This window comes from Stegodyphus dumicola, chromosome X1 (assembly GCF_044657685.1).
Source record: "Stegodyphus dumicola isolate Sdum_Otavi_A_Nest chromosome X1, ASM4465768v1".
NCBI lineage: Eukaryota > Metazoa > Arthropoda > Arachnida > Araneae > Eresidae > Stegodyphus > Stegodyphus dumicola.
Genome location: NC_140780.1, coordinates 18,515,021 through 18,536,403, shown reverse-complemented (window position 1 = coordinate 18,536,403; position 21,383 = coordinate 18,515,021). Strand labels below are relative to the sequence as shown.

General features: G+C 34.4%; 1 protein-coding gene across 6 annotated transcripts in view; it reads right to left on the bottom strand.

Annotated features, from left to right (window-relative positions):
* The window catches only part of LOC118185644 (uncharacterized), a 390,931-nt gene that overhangs the window by 110,451 nt on the left and 259,097 nt on the right, over window positions 1–21,383 (bottom strand). For 4 of the 6 annotated variants that reach the window (XM_085806962.1, XM_085806964.1, XM_085806966.1 and 1 more), the window contains exon 1: window positions 11,149–11,229. The exons of 1 other annotated variant lie outside the window; for it this stretch is intronic. In XM_085806962.1, the coding sequence (XP_085663088.1) occupies window positions 11,149–11,166 (18 nt within the window). In that variant the 5' untranslated portion in view covers window positions 11,167–11,229. Of the gene's footprint in view, window positions 1–10,879; window positions 11,060–11,148; window positions 11,230–21,383 lie in introns of those variants that run through there. One more of the 6 variants, XM_085806963.1, reaches the window with a different exon arrangement.

The following is a 21,383-nucleotide window of genomic DNA, read 5'->3' as shown; positions in this document are numbered from 1 at the left end:
AGAATTTTTTCGATGACAAAAAGATTTTTTAAATGAGAAAAGTATGTAGAAAGAAAAATATTTTCAATAATGAATTAACTTTAAATTGTAACTAATTAATATCTTAAAGTTCAGTTATCATTTCTTAAATGCAAAAGTACATATAAAAAAAAAGTCTTATTACTTGCACCTTCTAATAACAGAAGACTATTCTAATCAGTTTCTCTAATCATCGATTGTCAAACATGAATTAATATAATTTTGCACTGTGGAATGCAAACTGGAGCATACAAAAAAAGAAAAAACTTTGTTAAGGTCTGGAAGACAAAAACTTAAATATTCGTTCTTCCTAAGATAAACTTGCAATAATCGGAAAATGTGTTCCTTGTCAAGCAATATTTTTATTTTGGGAGAGATTTATGCTTATATTTTGTGGTATTATTTTGAGACTTGCCCATTAAATTTCTCACAGGAGCAGATATTTCTCAGTTTTTCTCACAACTAATTTTTACAATGGAAGCAATAACTACATCTCCATTTACTTAAGGTATTTTATAACTTAACTTTCTAAAGTGGGCGGTACTAGTGTTATACCGCGAAATTTACTTGCTTTTAAGCTGGCTGTGGTACAAGTGTCGTACCAACGTTTCTGTCCCCCTTTCAGAGTACTCACTTGCCTATCTCTGGAAGCTCTGAGTAGTCCAGTTTCGCTGTTCAGAGCAGTTCCTGGCTAGGTATTGTATTGTTTCCAGTTTCTTATTTGGTTGGCTATGTTTTGATGAAGACCAGAGGTTCCGTCTCTCGCCAATATATTTGAAACTAAAATAGATATTATCTCTCTTTCAAACATTACAGCTTTTTTCGTGATTTCAATGCAACTTGTTTCAATGCAACTTATTCAGTTCTTATAATGAATGGCACATCATTTCAAAGATCTCAGTCAAGACAAAATTAATAAGTTCCTATGAAATTTAGAAGAGGAAACTTTTGCTGACACAGATTTGGACTGTTCAGACACAGAAGAAATATGTTTTAATCAATCTTTTAATGAAGATAAAGCTGCTGGTGACTTCAAAAGCAACGCTAATAATTTATTTGAATAAAGACAGCCAAATGAGCATGACAAAGCTAACATACTGACCTTTACTGGTAATCCTGGTATAAAGACTGAATTTTCGGTAACTCATCTTGCTGTTGATTTTTTTAAAATTATACGTTTCAGATTAATTATTTAAAATTTTAACACGAGAAACTAATCGATATGCTTCTCAAATCTTAAGAGTTACGTCCAGATATAAGCAGAAAAAGAAAACATGAAAGCTACTGGACGGCAGTTACATCTGATAAACTTCAGAAATTTTTTGGATTAATCCTACTCATAGGACATATTGAAAAAGATAGTATTCAGAATTATTGGTCCCCTATAAGATATTAAAAAAATGATAAAATTATAGATGGATAAAATTATGAATTACAACAGACTCTGGAAAATTCAAAAAGTTCTTGACCATTTAAAACAGCTTATAAATAAATTTACAGCCCTGCAAAACTTACATAACACACAGAAAAAGAATCAAAGCATACATGGAGGTTTACACATCATTCCAACGTGTTTCAGACTCTCATACACAAAACAGAAATGCACCATATCTCAGTGAGAAATGACTGTTTTTTTACATGCATCTAGAGGGAAAAAAAAGTACTATCAGATGCCAAAAATCAGTTTTGGGGGGACAAATGATGAAACATTCAGCCAAGTTACATAAAAATCAGGAGAAATTTAAGATAAATTTGGGAGAAATATGCTAAAAATTGGGCTGGGAGGAGAATGGTCAGAAATCGAGAGAGTTGGGAACTCTGCATAAGTATTGATAATTACTGTACTTGACGGCATATAAGAAGCACTTTTTTCCTAAATTTGGTCTCAAAAAAGTTACCTGCGTCTTATACGTGAAGGACACAGGTTAACTTTCAATACTGAATGTTATTTTTAGTCCAGATAAAGGTCTAGACACACATAACTTTTTCTACATCTGCCATAATTATTTTACGCATGCGTGAAATATCTGTCGCCAAAAAGTGCCAAAGCTTGAAGCTGATGTCGAAGTTCGAACAGGTTCGACGATCACATTACGTCTATGGGGCCTTTCCTTCTTTACATAGACTTTCTTTGACTCAGCCGACACACGTGTCGATATTGGTGCTACTCTGTATAAATGTGTTGGTATCGGTGCTTAAAACTATTTGTTTAAAAAAAATATCCTGGAAAATATGACTACAGGAAACAAGAGATTAAGCTATACAATTCAGTATAAACTAGGAGTGTTAAACTAAGCCAAAGTGCGTGGAAACAGAGCAGCAGCAAGGCATTTCGGTCCACCACCTACCGAAAAAATGATATGTACTTGACGACTGCAGGAAGATATTATATGCCGTCAAATACGGTAATAGAAATGAACAATTCACTTGCTTTTATTAAAATAAGTAAATGAAATGAATGGAGGGCATAAAATTAAAAAATTGTAAATTTGAACGGACTTTTAATTATTGGCAGCAGCAGGAAATTTGCTTCGGAAGAAGTCATATTCCTTCGTCCCCCCAATTTGACGTTTAACGAAAGATTTCTCCCCTTTTTTTACGTGGCCTCTTTCTCCCTTTTTTGTAGTGCGCTTTTTATAATAATTATCCACCACCCACCGAAGAAATGATACGTACTTGGTGACTGCAGGAAGATCAACTGAAGACTATTAAAAAACAAAAACATAACCTTCGATGCCCAGCTCCATCTTGGCCTGAACTTGAAAATGCCCTAAAAATGTGGGTGATAGATAAGAGGAAATCTGGGATAAGTGTTTCAACCAAAATAATAATCAATGAGGCCAAAGGATTTGCAGAAAAACATGGGAATCAGAGTTTTTCAGGTTCTGAGGGCTGGTGCTACAGGTTCATGAAAAGGCAAGGCTTATCAATGCGCACAAAAACAACTACAGTCAAAAGTCGTTAATTCGGACACCCATAATCCGGAATGATCTATAATCCGGACCTCAAAGCTACAAACTTTCTGCGCATGCGTCGCGTTCCTTCGTCCCCCCAATTTGACGTTTAACGAAAGATTTCTCCCCTTTTTTTTACGTGGCCTCTTTCTCCCTTTTTTGTAGTGCGCTTTTTATGATAATTATCCACCACCCACCGAAAAATGCCGTCGCACTGATGCATGCACGTAAGACCTTTACGGCTGCGAATATGCGTGTGTGCGTGCACGGAATACGTTTACGAACGCGTGTTTAATGTACAATGGACGGATAAGCTAAGTTAAAGTTATCTAATTCAGTTAATGTTGCAGATTGCGTTGTTCGTTAATCTTCGAATTGGATTCGGCTTATTATTTTTTGCAGACTGTTAGAGCAATTTTATAAAAGTAAGCTTGAACTTACGATTATGTCAAATAGAATTTCTGATATATATTTACTAATATGTAAAGGATCTACAAAATGAAAGGATAAGTCCATTAAACAAAAAGTGAAATTGCTGCAAAAAATGGATAAGGGCATATCTTTTGTTTATCTTTAACGTCGCGGCGCGCAATGAATTGGAAGTTGATCTGTCAGCACTATCCTTATCTTCAGGGCAGATGTTTTTATTTTATTTGGCTTATAATTCCTTACTAAATGTAGTATTTCATCTCGATGTACTCCGTCTTTGATATGATTTAAATCAAATTCCTCGTCATTATAATTCGCTTCCGAAAGCAAAGAAAGTGACAGAGGTTATTGAAAACAAAAAAATTTCGATTGACAAATTAGTCGGCATTCTCGACACAGCAATTATAGGACTTTAACAGCGGAACTTTGTAACTGAACAAGAAATTATGTCTGTTTATAGAATTAAAGAGAATGTATTATCACATAAAAAATGAAGCAACTTAAACAACTTACATTGAAAGAAATGTTTAATAAAGTAAACAAATAAATATTAAGCTTTTTCTTTTTGTAAATTTTGATACCCTTTAGATCATAATTGTTCTTTATTTTATGAATTACGGTTTCATATTTTTAATTTTATAATTTCTGCATGCCATCTTATCAGATTTAAATTGATGACCTATAATCCGGAATCGCCGAAGTCCCGATTAACAACTTTTGACTGTATTGCACAGAAAATGCCAGCAAATTATGAAGAAAAAATACTAGCATTTCATATGTTTGTTATAAATGCACGCAAGAAAACTTCTTTTGAGCTCGGTCAAATAGGAAATATGGATGAAAGAGAAAGAAACCACATTTTAAGTTATTGTGGTAAAGTGCAGACTATTAAAGCTTTTTTTCCTTGTGTGTGCAATTCTAAATAAGGGTGCATCTTATATGCCAGTGCGTCTTATATGCCGTCAAATACGGTATCCCAATATTTACAAGAAATCATTAACGCACCACGTTCAGCAACTAGCATCATATAACATATAAAAAATATACTGTCATTCAGGAAAGAATCCCAATTTCAAGATTTTATAATTTTAAAAATTAACAACATAGAATCATAAGTAATATGGGAACATAAAGAAAAAATGTCTGATTTATTTACATATATTCAGCATGATCTCATTTAATTACATGCATATGGATGATTTGGATAATGTCAAGGTGATATAATATAAGTTCATTTAGGCTTGTGGCTTACATAGTTATTTAAAACAAAATTATCTATCCACTGCATCTGACCACCACAGATACCTCAGCAACCGGTTACAATTAAAGGGAGGCAAAAATTTTAGAATTTAGAGAAAACCTGAGCAGCAAAATTTAAGGATTTTTTTTTTTTTAATTTATTTATTTATTTATTTATGAGAAGCAACTGGCAGCAAAATTTAGGATTCACAAAGATTTCTTCAAGTGGCAAAATGCCTACCGCCTGACTGACATCATGCTTATTACAATAAGCAAAATACTTTGATGTTTAGACTCCATTTTCCCTTTTTGTCAAAATGATCTTTTTAAATAGTGAACTAGACCTCTTTATTACTTATATACCAAAACTTTATTTTCTTTTCATTCTTATATTACAGTACTTTCTGATAATCCTTTTATGTTGACATTATGCTTAGTGATGATTACAGATTTAAGTTAAATGTGCTAAAAAATGTTGAAGAGGAAAAATTTAACAAAAATTTCTTTCCATATGCTAAAAACGGATTTTGTCGATGATACTCATAAACCCAAAGATTACATTTAGGGCTATTTGAATTAAGAATAACTGATTTGTTATTCACATAAACCCAGAACCAGTGCCAGAGCTAGTATGGCCGCACAGGGTTGCAGAATTTAAGACCCACAGAGACCGCATCAGGCGGTAAGATATCTAGTGCAGGCCCTCAAAAAGGCTTAAATATATGAGGGAATTTATTTATTCAGAACTCTGATAAGCCTTAAGCATGAGCCAGAAATAGACATAAGTATAATAAATAACTAAACTAATACAATTCAGGCTTAATTGTCTCAATGCGAATATAAAATTTAATGGAACAACTTGTTGTTAGTCGCCAAGCTCATGATGCATAGCCAAATATGTATAGTGAACGATAGCTAAATTTGATGATGATAGCCACGAATTTTAAAGGTTTTCAGATATCACAAAACAAAGATAAAATTTCTCAATTAATGGATTTTGTAAAGAAATGTGGAGAAGTGGTAATAAATGAAGATGATATAAAAGAAGTTTTTCATTGTGATGACAATGCTTCTCAACAATCAATCAATTAATGAATGGTAAAATCTGTAGTATGGTTCTAGATCCAGAAAATACTGCTACCGATAGTGAAGATAGTGACAGAGAAGTTACTGAAAACAAAAAAAATTTCGATTGACAAGTTAGTTGGAATTTTCGACACAACAGTTACAGGACTTCAACAATGTAACTAAACAAGAAATTATGTCTGCCTACAGAATTAATCAAAGAGAATGCATGATGATCTTCAAAAGATACGAAACTGGTAGGAATATGAGTCGGCAAATGGTTTGCAGCAAGTGGATTACCATTTCTTACTGTCATCAGATGTCATAGATTTGCATCAGGATGTACCTAATTAAATCTGCTAGCAATTCTGAGGTCAAGTGCAGACTCACCCACTAATTTGGCGCTTTTTAAAAGATTAAGAAGAATTGGATTTTTGTCAATTTCCTTTGACCTTTTTAAGTGAAAATACATCAATGTGTACATGGACAAAGTCAAGGGAGTGCGCAATGCCAAATTTGCCCAATTGTCTGATGTTTTTTAAAGTGAAACTAGGTCGATGTGTACATGGATACCGAGTTGTGCAATTCTTAAAAACGCGCCAAGCAGTGGGTAATTCTGCACTTTACCTGTAATTTTGCATGAGAGATGTGTAAATCAAGACACCTACGAAATTTCAAAGAAAACTCGGCTAATCTTTGGATTATGGTAACTTGGAGATTTTTTTGGTGACCAACCCTGCAACAGCAACCTGCTAGTTTTTGTTTGGACGCCATTTTGTTTTTGTTGGAAAATATAGCTTATTTTTAAACCTTTTACTGCATCATCTCTCCTCCTTGAAATGTTTATTTAGTTTAGTCCTTATTTTAATATAATATAGTAGTTACTTCTACTTCTTTTTCTTGCTGCCACTGTTTGCATTGAGAATGGACTGTTTCAACCTAATTGAGATGCAAAAACGAAACATGATGTTACGTCATCTGAAAAGCCGATTCGTGCCGATAGCTGATTGGTTGCCGTGAGATGACGTCATTCCTATTTCTGCTATAAGTATCTCGGGTCGCTCTGGCTCAACCCTTCTAGTTCCTGGTTTTCCGGCAAGTGAGTGAGCAGTTTCCAGCCCCTTCAAAAGGATGCATGCAGTCCGGTGAATAAAAATGCCTTGATTCCGGTTTGCGAGATGATGGTTCCAGAATAAAGTTCTTTGGTTCCAGAGGCTACCATTCGAGTGACTGCCGTGGGTGGCATCCATGTTCTTCAATGAAGGCGGAATTAAAAATACGTGAACGGCGATTCCTTGTGCAAATGGAGTTAGGCCGGTTTTAAGTGTTTTCAAGAACTTCATTTAAATTTTCAGGTGTTTTTCTTGACCATTGATTATGGACTTATTGAATGGGTAGCCAGCTTTATTTTTAGGCCGCATAGTCACTGTTTAGGACATTTTTTGTTTGTATAGAATGCCAGTGTTTTGGAGACCAGATAAAAATATTTGATGAATGATGATTATATTATATTTTTCCTAATACTCTAATATTGTTGACATTTATTTTTTTTTTGTGTGTTTTTATTCTTTATTATATTGTTAATAAATTGGTTAAGTTCAAAATCTTTTATTGTTTTCAATGTCTGCACAACATATCTCAGGGAGCTTTCATTGCTACTACTGCTAAATGTTTAATTTCTTTAAACTTTGCTTTAGCATCAGTTTTCACGAAGTAAAGGCATATTTTTTTTTTTTTTTTTTTTTTTTATACTCAACATTTTTTTCCAACAATCTGCTAGCCGAATTACGCTTATGCTAGAACTTTTATGTAACAAATGTGCTTAATCATGACGAAGATTAGGTGCGAAATTGGGAGAAAGTGAAGAATCGCAAACTGCTTGCCGCGTTATTAAGAATTGCACATACATGGCATCCATGTACACGTCGACCTATTTTCACTTAAAAAAACATCCCAGAATTGCACAAAAATGGCACTGCGCACACTTTTGACTTTTATCCATGTACACTGCTAAAGTCCTATCTAGTAACCTTTATCGCCTTACCAAAACGCCGCCAAACTACCTGTTACCGTATTCCAAAGATTAGCCAAAAACTCGATTATATCATAACCTGAATTGCCCTTTAGGAACACAGCATATACTTTCCAAGTGCAATGTTTGGTTGGATCCTAGCAGAGCCCACACTGGCTAATCTTTGGAATATGGTAACAGGTAGTTTGGCGACATTTTGGTAAGGCGATAAAAGTTATAGCTAGGACTTTAGCAGTGTACATGGATAAAGTCAAGAGTGTGCGCAATGCCATTTTTGTGCAATTCTGGGATGTTCTTTTAAGTGAAAATAGGTCGATGTATACATGGAGGATACCGTGTATATGCAATTCTTAAAAACGCGACAAGCAGTGGGCGATTCTGCACTTTCTCCCAATTTCTCACCTAATCTTCCTCATTATTAAGCACTTTTGTTCCATAAAAGTTCTAGCGTAAGCATAATTCGGCTAGCAGATTGTTGGAAAAAAATGTTGAGTAAAAAAAAAACATGCCTTTACTTCGTGAAAACAAAATGGCGTCCAAACAAAAACGAGCAGGTTGCTGTAGCTGGGTTGGTCGCCAAAAAATCATCAAGTTACCATAATCCAAAGATTAACCCCCCATCCTTGGCGTGCCCACTTATATGGCTCGTATCGATGTATACATGAACAAAGTCAAGGGAGTGTGCAATGCCTCTGTTATGTTTTTTTAAGTGAAAATAGGTCGATGTGTACATGGATACAGAGTTTGTGCAATTTTTTTACTTGTCATTTTCAAGTTAGCAATTGTAAGAAACGCGCAAACCAGTGGGTGATTCTGAACTTTCCCAGTTTGTCGCCAAGGGAGTGAGCTCTCTTAGGATTTTACCCAATGTTTAAAGAAAAGTGTATATGTTTACATATTTTCTAAAAGAAATGTATAAACAGAATTTTGAAAATACGCCGGCTCTACTTTTATATTCTCCCCAAGATCACCAAACGTGGTGATATATGTTCTGTGCTGGTTTTTGGCACATTTGCGGTGGTTTTGGGGACGATCTTGTTTGTATGGCAACCCTTCTGACGTTGAAACTTAACTCTTTTGCTGCAGTGGTTTAATTGCTAATTGGTTCATGCTGTGTGTGTTTTGAAATGGCCTATGTTGCAATGATAGACGTGGTGGCAAGATTTCAGTCACATATATTAGATTGTGTGGAAAGTAAATTTAGTATTAAAAGGTATGATGTTGGAGTTGTTAACGGGTGTGTTTATGAGGATCGAAGTGTATTTTTGAAATTTCTGTGAGACTTTTAAAACAGAGTCCGAACTGTGGAGCTGCTATGAGAAGTCGGACGAAGAAGGGCAATTCTGATAGTTCTTGCGTGAATTTGCAGTCAAATACTTGCTGGTAAAGTATGTGGCTGTCAGCAGAGTTTAAGATTTGGAGCTTGGTTTTTGTGTAGTAATTTAACTTTGGAAGAAGTTTTTATCGTTACGTTCGAAATTTTGAATCGCAGAAAGACGTGATATAGCAAAATTGTGCCTTTTTGTTCACAGACGTTGTGTGACTGGCAAAATGTTATTAATGAATGTATTATGGTAAGTGCATTTAATTTTGTAGAATGTTATGTGCATTGTTTTTTTACTATGAATTTCTGTTGTTATTGTTGTTTTCTGAATTGTTTGTAATTTTAGTTATTTTAATTTATTTTGTTGATTTGTGCGCAATGCCTAGATTGTGGAATTCGTAAGTGTTTAAGTTTAAACAGAATGCTGCGTACATGGTATTCTTTGAAATTTGTTGTTATTACGTTAATTTATTAAAGCGAGGTGTGCGTAGTATGTAGATTTGTTCGTTGCTTAGATTGTGCAATTCGTAGATTTTTTTAAAGTTAAAACATATCACTGTGTACATGGATTCTTGTCAAATATTTTTGGTTAGAAACTTTACGTTTTTGCTATCTAAATTTTTTGTTTTTGCTTCGGATTTTTAGCTTAAATTGTGTGTTCAAAATGTTCTTTTTGCGTGCGCGAAAACCGCGTTTTTGGAGACATTTTAGGCTTAAAGTTCGAAATGTAGACAAAAAATTTAAATAGTAATATGGCACCATGGAGTTTCTCACCAAAAGTATTTGGCAACAAATTTGTCACCAAGCGAGGGCATATATAAGAGTAGTTCTAATACCCCTTCCTATACAAATATCCTCTAAAATACTAATTTTTATAACAAAATTTACACACCTTGGAATGACTGTGATCATATAAAAATTAGACGACTATTTTTAAGTACCTACTATAAAAAAATACACATTCAAACAAACTTATTAAAAAATTGTCATTCAAGCAGTGACAAATATTACATATGTAATTTAGCTTTATTGACAATTCCCAGATAGTTAAAATTTTGAAAACATACTTTAAGAAGTGCCAAATAAAAATAAAGCATGTTTATAGTAATAAATGTGCCAAAAAGAAAAAAACATATCTAATACTAAACAATTTATTCAAAAAATAATTTCTAATTTTAAATTAGAAATGCTTCACATAAAAACGTAACATTTTAAATGTCAAAATAAGTTTACCAGCATTTAATATATAAATTTAAATCCATGAATATTAACAGTATACACTAAAAATCTAAGCAACTTAAAATCTATCATTTCACACTGATAACACAGATCATAAATTGCTAAAATTGTCCACAGAAAACGTACATCCGTACAGGCTACACTCTGACGAATGTATCTGTGTGTATGTTGGAATAATTCAGCGTTAGAGAAATTCTATACATTATTATTTCATACACATACAAGTGCATACAGTTACGTTATTTATATTCATCCCTTTAACAAGCAGCAGCCTCATCTACCACACTAGAAAGGTGCCTTTAATTCCTTCATTTGTTCTCTCTTTATGCATAGCACATTCATAAACACACATGCGCATATGTATTTTCACAAAGTCGTTTATGATTTAATGTACAAAGATGAAAAACTAAAAATCTGCAAAAATAAAAACCAAATTAAAAAAAAAAAAAAAAAAAAAAAACTGACGAATCCCTGATGTGCAACTTAAGGATAATTAATATATGCAACAGCGGACGGACGAAAATCTATAACACATAATAAATGAATTAGAAAGTTCGATAACAGATAAATAACACATACTTCCATACATATCCAACAAACACTAAAATTCTATCCTTATGACGATTTTGCCGAAGGGGGGAATTCACTCCCAGTCAATAACAGCGGTATCATAACAGTGAACGTTATTTTAAGCATTAAAATGTTGAATGGAAATTTTCATCAGGCGCTAATATAACATCATCATAGCACATCTTTTCCAACTTCCGTTTCTCTCGACGCATTTTTCCATTCGAAAATTAATAATAGCTAAATCTCAGACATAACAAGAACTTAAAAAGCCTGCTTACCTGATCTTGATCCGCCATATTCAGAAACTAACAATTTATCCGGAAATTCTATATCGATAATGAATCGAAATGCTCTTAAATGATAATCGATGTTTCTCACGAAGTGTCTACATGTCCGACGTCAAACAGTAAATATGCTAAATGTCCGCCCCGTTGCGCAGACACATTTTTCAGAAATCTGCGTCTTAACATACTTTCAGTGCGGCATACCAATCTAGCATTCTAGTTTGTTTCCGAACGTGGTTGTATGGTGTGGTGGCGAGTATTGGTATTGCTCTGGTTTCGGTTGTTCCTGGTTTAAGTTGAAAGTAAAATTCTAATGCTTTTTTCACTTAAGTAAGTAGTCTTTTTAACGATTTCCCTAAAGAAACTGAACTTTTCCCTAAAGAAACTGAGCTCGAGGTCGTAAAAAATGAAGTGGAATCCTGGTGTTTTTCAAGTGCATAGGTGCGCGTGGTTGACTAAACCGCGCACTAGACACCCTATGCCACTTGTTTATATAACAAGTTCGACCTCATCCCTTCATTGACCAACTGTATAGCGTTACCGATATGTGGGGCGCTAGGGTCAAGTCTGAGGCTTACAAAGGCCATAAAGGACCACTCAGTGCTTTAGGTGCCAAGGATTTTTTCATTCTTCAGAAATTTGCACCCTTAACATTCGTTGTGTTGGATGCGCTGGCCCGCTCTGGGCAAAAGATTGCACTTTAAGTGACAATCAACCTACTTGCTGTTGCAACTGTGGAGGCTCTCTTCCAGCATCATTTAAGTCTTGTCCTCGTTACCCAGGAAACAACAAAAAGAGCACTAAAAAACAAGCTCCTAGGGCAGCTGCACCTGCAGCCCCCCCCCCAGGGAACCACGAAACCAACAGCAAAAGCGGTACAACAAGCCCCTGAGACTGCCCTACCAAGCACAAACTCGTTGTCTTATGCAGCGACCCTAGGTAAACGACCTACGGAGCCCCGACCCCAAAACAAGGGTCCAAATCCGGCGGCTACGGCGGATGTGCCACAAGTAGCCACTCCGGTTACGCAAGTAGAAAGTGGAGACTCTGAGGATGTTTTCTCCTCTACTTTAAAATGCCTTATTGAAATCTCCCTCGACCCAGCAGTAGATAGGTATATTCTACTGCAAGCCTTTCAAAGGGCCCTGCCAAAACTTAGGCAGGCAGACGCTCTTACGAGGGCCTTCCTGATTTATGAAAGCTATATTATGCTTTCAAATTAGGATTCTTTGGCTACTTTAGACCCGTGTCTTAGGTTTTTCAGAGCTGTAACCTTTTCATATCGGCCTTAAATTCAGTTGTCAAAACAGACAAAGTTCTATTACCAACAGAGCACTTACCATGTGCACATGGAAGGCAAACGGCCTCATCAATAAGATCGATGAGGTCAAAGGCTTGATTACAGAGCACAATCTTGACGTGTTATTAGTTCAAAAGACTCACTTAATCCGAGGGAGAACTCCCAAAATCTGGAATTATGACATGTACTCGACAGATGGCTTACATAGCCACTGAAAAGGCTGAAGTTTTAGCCAACAGCCTTGCAACAGAATTCACTCCAAATAACGACGCCTATTGTAACCGTCCGGTTACACAAGGGCGCATACATTCACGTGTTCTAACACAACCTATCACACCTGAACTCAGGCCCACTGATCCTAAAGAGGTGATGGAGTACACCGAAAGACTGAAGAGTTCCTTATTAATTTTATGCTCAGGAGAAGCTACTTCCCCGACCGTTGGAAGATTGCAGCGGTCGTCCCCATTCCAAAACTGGGGCAAAATTTAAATTTACCCATCAATTACAGACCCATTAGTCTGCTTTCTTCCCTCTCCAAAGTATATGAATTTGTCTTACGTAATCGCCTGACTGAATTTTGTCGAGATCAAAATTTGATCATCCCGGAACAATTCGGCTTTTGACCTAAACACTCAACTGTATACCAGTTATTACGTGTAGTGGAATTCATTCACGAAGGCTTTCGTAAGCGAGAGGAAACTGGAATCGTCTACCTCGACGTGGTCAAAGCCTTTGACAGGGTTGGGCACGACGGACTTATATACAAGCTCATGCGGCTTGGTTTTTAGACTCACTTCATTAACCCCCCGAGCGTTACGGGTTTTTTCAGAAAACGACGTAAAAATAATCGTGTTTTCTTACCAGGACTGTCGCAAAAGCGGCAAGCATTTTTACTCAAACTGCTTCAAAAGCGGGCCCCCCTTACCATGTGGATATAATTAAGCTAATTCTCCCCTCCGTTGAATTTAGCGAGTGAAATTAGTTTTTCTCCCTATGGTATCTTCGTCACGAGATTTGTTGCTAAAATAGTATTTTATCTCCTGTTTGGCTACTTTATAATTTGCACACTAACACATATGCTATATATTATTCGTACCTTAAATCAAGATGTGTGCCGAATACAGAAAGTTAGTCAATATACATCAGTAAGAGAAACTACGTAAAATGCTTTAAATTTTCAGTTTCTTTAAGGAATTGCTTCGATAATGGTGAAAAATTAATCTTGCATTTTTTTTTATCCTTATTTTCTGAGGAAATACTTTTTAATATACAAAGGGAATTTGTGAGAATTTTTTTCTCTCGTGTTCCAATTTTTCGAATACAAATTATTCGCAACTTATTTTAGTATTATGTTTATATTTAATTTTCAAATATTATAAGTTTATTTCAGTTTAAAGTGTTAGATTTAAATGATTCTTTAGATTGCATCATAAATTTATTAGTAGTTAGTTATTTATGACACCGTTTTGACTTGTGAGAAATAAATAAAGTATTGTAATCGCGAAACATTTCGATTTTCATATTTCATAGGAAATTTCCATTTTGAATAGTTCCATCATGACGTTTACACGTACGTATGACGCATAACTTAACATAAAATGTTGAAATTTTATGTTTGGGACTTATGACTAGTTTTAGCGCGACGTATGTCTGTACGTATGTATGCATGTATATCGCATAACTCAAAAACGGTTAACCGTAGAATGTTGAAAGTTTCTGTATGGGGCATCTGTATAACATCTAATTGTGCACCTCCCTTTTTTATTGCTTTCGGCAGTGCCAAAGGGGCATTTTGAAATGGAAGATCATATCTCATTTTCAAACGAAATAGGTTTAAATGAAGTTTAGCAAAAATTGCGTTTCATTTATTTATCGTACAAGGAAGTCATGTGGTGTCCGCATCAGATTTTTTACATTATTAATTATCTCATTGCTGTTACAGGAGGATGTTGTGTGTAAAACGTCCTTTAAAAGGTGGCAAAAACACATAAGTGTTTTAAGTTTAGTTTTATTTATTTGATTGCGGCAAAACAAGTATTCGTAAATATTATCTGCCTAATGAAGGCATGCTTTCGTGGAGAACTGCTTAAGGAAAACTGGTTGGCACTGACGTTAACACATAAGGAAAACCATGAAAGCCTCCATGGAATCAGCCTCTTCGCCAGAACTAGACACTGGCTCGAAGTACTAGTGTTCAGAGATATTACCGCTGTACTATGTTAGAATTTTAAATCTATGTCATCTTTAAGTTATTTAGCAGATACTAAGTAACAACAAATTACTAAATTCTCAATGACTTGATTCAAGTAATTTTCTTCAAAACTGGGCCTTCTGGTGGCCGATTGGATAAGCCCAAAGAATTTGAGTTTTCGACCTGGGCCAGAATCATGGCAAATGCCTGGCTGCATTTGTGGATTTCTCCATAGGGAGTACAAATGTGAGGTAGGTTTCCTTACAGAATCCTACACGAAAGCATTACGCTCTTTAGGCAGATAACCTTAGTATTTTTCATCGCTTACAATTAAATCAAATGAGCTTCCGATAAAGTGCGATGTAAAAGTGTAAAGTGTCGACGAAGTACGACAGTCCTCTATATACATATATCGTTCTGAGGAAGTACGATATACATACACAGAGAAAGTATGACATAAAAAAAGGCAGTAAATACATTTGAAGTGTTGAAACTTTTTTCGAAGGAGAATAAAATGCAAACAATATTTTGCTTCTAGACACACTTTCCAAACAGGGATAAATCAGAGTGCAGAATGCACTTAAAACAAATTAGCTTGAATAATTTTATCAAAAAACTTATTCATGAATGAGAAATCATAAACACAGTTTTTGTTATTTTTTACGTTCTAGAGACATTAGGTATTTTGGAAGCAGAAAAAATGAAAAATAAGCAATGCCGGGAAGCGAACCATGGACCTTTCAATTATGCGCTGAGCGTGCAGACTACCACACCACGAAGGCATACCAAGAAGGTGGGATTTGGCAACTGGGTTTTTAGGTCGCCTAATCCAGGGGAAGGAGAATCATCATCCAACACCCTTTTAGTTCGGGCGCCACTGTAAAGAAATTAGGTAATTTTTGGAAAGCAGGAGTGATGAAAAATATGCAACGCCTTTGCCTTGAATCGAACCCCGGACCTCTCAATTACGCGCTGATCGTGCAGACCACCACACCACGAAGGCGGGAGAAATATCTTATAATGTAATGAAATTTATAAGTATTAAAAATTTTAATACAGCTGAATTAAAACTGTATATAAAATTAACTGCGATAATTCGATTCTTCGGTTATCGCCGTTTCAATTATGCAATTTTAATGTAATAACATAATTACAAAATATTTTTGCCGGTTTTTCAGCCACCTTCTAAAAAAGGAGCATATGATATGACGTGATTTTCTTCACTGCTTAGTTGTTTGATATATTGCTCATTAGCTGTTTATTTATCTGATGTCTCACTATATATGTTATTAAATTAAGCAAAACTTTATGTATAATGCAACTTAATATTTGCCTAAGCAGTTCTGTTACAGATCGGACATACGTACATATTATTTGTCTCCTCGGTATATCGTATACCTGGGAGTCTAACTTCCCTTTTCTCATTATTTAAAATCTGATAAAATTATTACCTTTAAGTTGAGGTAATCTGGAATACCTTGTCACGCAAGGAAATTTCCCTTAAATTGTGCATTTTACATCCATTCGGTCGTTTTTTTTTTTTTTTTTTTTTAACTCCAAAAGTACAGGTTGGCTCTGAAGGACTATTAGTTTCGTTTTGGCATTTTGCTAAGAGGCTGAATCACTTTTGAAATCGTTGCCACCATGTATTATCGCCCTGTCTTATATTTAAAGAAATTAAATAATGAAGAATCTCAATAAATGTACGTATGTTTCTCGCATTGTGATAAAACAACGGTACCTAGAGCCACCCAAATTTGAATAACATAATTTTCCATAGAATATGGGCACGTGGAAGCCCTAATTTGAATTTGAAATTTATTTTATTATAGATTTCAGATTTTGTAACCCTTCAACGAATTTTTGATTAAAAAAACGAAAGCGAGCAATAGCAACACTGTACGGGGGAAAAAAATTATCTCCAGCGCGAGGCTCTCTATCGGAAATTCTAAAGATATGTAATTTGAGATATTGCTGTTGAACTGAATTTTATAGTTTGAGTTACAATGCAATTTCCTTGTAGTTAACTATATAAGAGTTACAATGCAAGTATTTATATACTACGTGCATTATCGAGATGTTAATAGAAACCAAAAAAAATAAAAAAATAAAAAAATAAAAAAATCTTTGTAGCAAAATTGTTAACGATATTATTTCTCCAAGACATTTACGCAGGTGTGTATTCTTTTCATAAATGATGAAAAATAAGTTAACAGTTTTCCGAGCAGATGCTCCAAATTATACAGCTTTGAAGATTAAGTAATGAAAACATAAACTCTTATTTCTGGTTATGTGCTGAAAAAGATATTATCCTTTTCAAAGAAAACACCTAATAGCGGAATCTTCAAGTTGACTTTAACGTAAATATACCTCCAGGGGGTACTGAACTAAAAGCTTACCACCTTTGTACATTTTCTACTTTGTATGGGAGACCATTCCCTTTGTGCAAGGACAATCTATAATTCTGATCTTTCTCAGTTTGTTCCTTTTGTTAACTATGACGAGAAATGGAGCTGCCGTAAATTCTAAATTTATTGCTTCTTCCAAAGACTGATTTCAAGTTGTGTATTTGCCGTCTGTTAGTAATTTAAGCTACCCTGGCTTTAAATTCAGAAACATCCTTTCATCAGTAATTACAGTACATATAAACACAATATCATTATTTAAATTCAGACTTTAAAATCTTCATCTATGTTAAACTATAGAAAGCACACGCAGTTTATTTCGTGAAAATTTATCACATTTTTCGTAGGAATTATTAAAACGGTTTTGTATGTAAACTATATATATATATATGTAAACACACAGAACAAAACACTGTGTATACATATGGTGATGTATGTTTGTGAGCATGAGTGCGCGTGTATGTTATATTTCCCTATTATATATCAGTATTTTATTGAAAGTAGTTGTAGACGACATTTAATAAAAAAAAACTGAAAAGTATAGTAAATCTCAAAATGCCATTATGAAACTGAATATTACATGAAATCGAAAATTTATGTGAACCAACTATGGAATGAAAATAAATTCTAGTTAGGTTTCACAGCATACAAAATAACACTTTAATCTAACCACTTGAGTAAAACGAATGCCAAGAAAATATCCTGAAAATGTATATCGGTGAAAAAAATCTCCGGAAAATGCCTCCCGGAAAATATGCATCTGGTTAAAAATATCGCTAGAATAATAAACAATGTAAATCTTTTTATCAGGTACATATACACATGCACCTTGAAAAATATTTGTAATTTTTATACTTTGTAGAGATATATAGAGGATTCTTTAATATTAAATATATTTTTCATTTATTTATTACAAAATATTCTTTCTTACTAAAAATATGCTTAATGATTACATCGTTTATATATCCTAATTAATTATAAATATTTTTTTAGTTTCTTGTTATTTGTGTTTCGTTTCTGAGAATTGTTAAAATTCAGGCAATCTGAATTTTACACAAAAATAAATTCTTTCCTTAGTAACAAGTATAACTTTTGCATTAGAAATTATTCACGATAAATGCAATCTTGCTTTTTCGCCAACAGAATGTTTTGGCTTATTTGACTACATCAAAGCATGCTAGAGCTGTCTGTCTAAGAGGAGGGTCTCTTCGTGGAGGACTTTTTAAATGTTAGGTTATTTAATCATGGCAAAGCCTCGAGGGCTATCTGCCTAAGGGAAAGGATGGCTTTGTGGAGGACTTTCTAAGGGAAACTGGCTCGTATACACGTTACACATGGTGAAAACCACGAAAACAGCCATGCAGCCAGCCCGTTCGCGGGATTCGAACCTTGGACCGAACTACCAGTGTTGTTCAGCGACTTTATCGCTCGGCCACTGGTGGGCCCCAGGCCTTTTTAAAAAAACGGCTCGTATATATGTTATATATGCGGAAAACTATGAAAACGCCCATGCAGCCAGCCCGTTCTCCTAGAATCGAACTTAAGTCAGAACTCGGTATTGTGCGACTATTCAGCGACTTTACCGCTCGGCTGATAGTGACACAATGTCTGCTAACTATACATTAATCTACTACAGAGGTATATTTGTTTCCGAGAAAGAGATGCGAAACAGAAAAGAGATGCGAATGTGCCAATTGGTAGTGCTCTATTTAAATGGTCAACGTGTAAGTTAAGTGGGTGGCCAAATCAAGTAAATGTTTTAATGATATATCTAGCATCTAGATATGATTCGAAATTTTTTGAATTGGAAAGGCAACGATCAGTTTACAAACAAACTTAAAAATAAATGAACATAATATTCATTTTCAAATACTATTCTATCTAATTTTCGAAGTTAAAATGCCCAACAATTCATATAATTAATGCTGTCGTGCTAGTACATTTATAAAGACTTACTGGTTTACCTTGCGTCCTGTGGTGGTGCAAGTAGTAGCAGATCCAGCTAGTAAAATTGGAAGATCTGTGGTTCGAATCCCGGTCCTTAAGGGAGGAGAATATAAGGAATGATCTTTTTTGGGGGGGGGTGCCCTTGTAAGGTAAATTGACAGGTCGTCTAGATGAATAATTTTGAAGATTCATGATTGTGATCCAAGCCTCATCAGTGGTTAAGATACACCTCTGAATACTGGCAGTTCGACCTGTTTTGGGTTCGATCACAAGCGAACTGACCGGCTGCATGTTTGGTTCTTGTGGTTTTCCCCCTGTATAATATGCTAGTTTCTCTCAGAATGTCCTCCACGAAGGCATCCTTCCTCATAGGCAGGTAGCCCTCGCAGCTTTGCGTTATTTAAATAACTGAATCGATCATGATTTTGAGCCTTCCAAGGACGTTTTGAGTTTACCTGTTTCATGGCTTTATTATTATTAATGAATTCCTCTCAGGATGTTATCCAAAAATATATTAACAACTCAGATTTTTCGAGAACTTTTTTTTTTCTATCCAAATACCCAGTAAACACCTTTGTTATGCGTGAAAACTCTTATTCATCAGTTTCGACTGAGGGATGGTAATTGAAAGAAATATGATTATTTTCTATGTGAGCTTTAGTATGGAAGAAGAAAGATACTAGGATGCTGAAACAATGAAATTTTTATTAATTACATAAGAATAAACTGGCGGTTCTAGCTTCATTAATCGTTCATATTATGCTATTTGTAATTATTCAACTTAGAGTGGATTACTTAGTTTTAAAAAACAAGTGATTTATGCATTTACAATTACCAGACAAGGCATTTTTTTTTAAAACATAAAGAGAATTAAATGTATTTTAAAAATTGAGTTTGTAATCAAGCTTCGCTATCTAGGAATAAGATATAGCGCTGCAGTTAAGTTATATTCTTTCTTAAAAATATATTTCGTTTGTTTACCTATTAAAAATAACAATCAGCAGCGTGTGTTTTTGAAAATATCCCTAAATGCAACATAAATACAAGGCAGATTTCTTTAGGGAATCCTTTACGAAGGCATTTTACCACTTAGGTGGAAAACGTTTTGCTAAATTAAACTCTAAATTTACAAAGGCGATTTTATGAGAAAACAGAAGGAGGACTCTACATTGGACTAATAATTAGCAAGTTGCTCATCAGGAAAAAATAATGGCAATCTTGGATAAAATGAAAATCAGAACTTGGATAAAATGAAAATCAGAATCAAATTCTTCAATATAGCATCTAACATACTACAAATTAAAAATTTAAAAAAGCGTTCTTTATTTTGTGAGTTTATTTGTGAAACTATGTGAGAAATAATCTTAAACAGCAAAGGGATTAGAATTTTTGTTACTTTGCAAAAAGTACTTAGTAAAAAGATGGATTTCGAATTTGAAATGTTTTTGCTATTTGGTTAGTAAATTAATTAATATAATGTAGTATACTACTTAGTTAACTATGTTTTTATTGGGGGAACCATTTAAGGACATATTATAACGGTGGAAATTACTTTTTTTCTTTTTGAAGTTCCTCTATACATTATAAAATTAACCAATTGATCAAAATTTGCATTATACAATAAAATAAATACTGTAACACAACAACAACGATAAATAGCCTTCTTATATAACAGCCCCAATTAAAATTGCTAACTAACTAAAAACAACGAACGTGGAGACATTTCTATTATGTAGTAAAGTAAGCTTTAAAATATTTTGGAAGAACTGGTCATAAATTATGTGAAAGAAAGTGAATCCAATTTTCATTTTAAAAAATTTTCTTATAATGTGTCAGCTTATTTTAAGCCATTTTATCTAGTAATAACAACATGATATTGTTTCAGATTAAAAATAATGAATGCAATATCATCCATATTTCGAAATGGGCTTATTTACTTATGCTGTTATAACTACTAATAACTGTAGATGAAACATTTCCACAGCAACATAATTTTGATCTGCTATGCAAGTTTATTTATGTGTTTATTTTAATAAATATTGAGTCGCCGAATGTAAAAGAAAACATTAATAAAATCTTTAAATGTCTTTAAAATCTGTCTTTGAGTCTGAGTTCGAACACAGCATATTTAAAACAAGAGACTATTACAAGACTTTGCTAGGATCCTGCTAGCCGCGCAAGACGCTTTGTTAGAAGGAAACAACTGATTGAAACCATGTGTTCAAATATCCCATCGGTCATTTATCTGTCGAAGAAAAGGTAGGACTTTTGTATGAGTATGTTTCAAAGCTTGTTTTTCCGTTCCCTAAGTATGCCAATCCACAGGGGTGTAATTAGCCTTTTACGACAAATCTGAACTACTGCAGTTCTTCCGAAACGTGAAGAG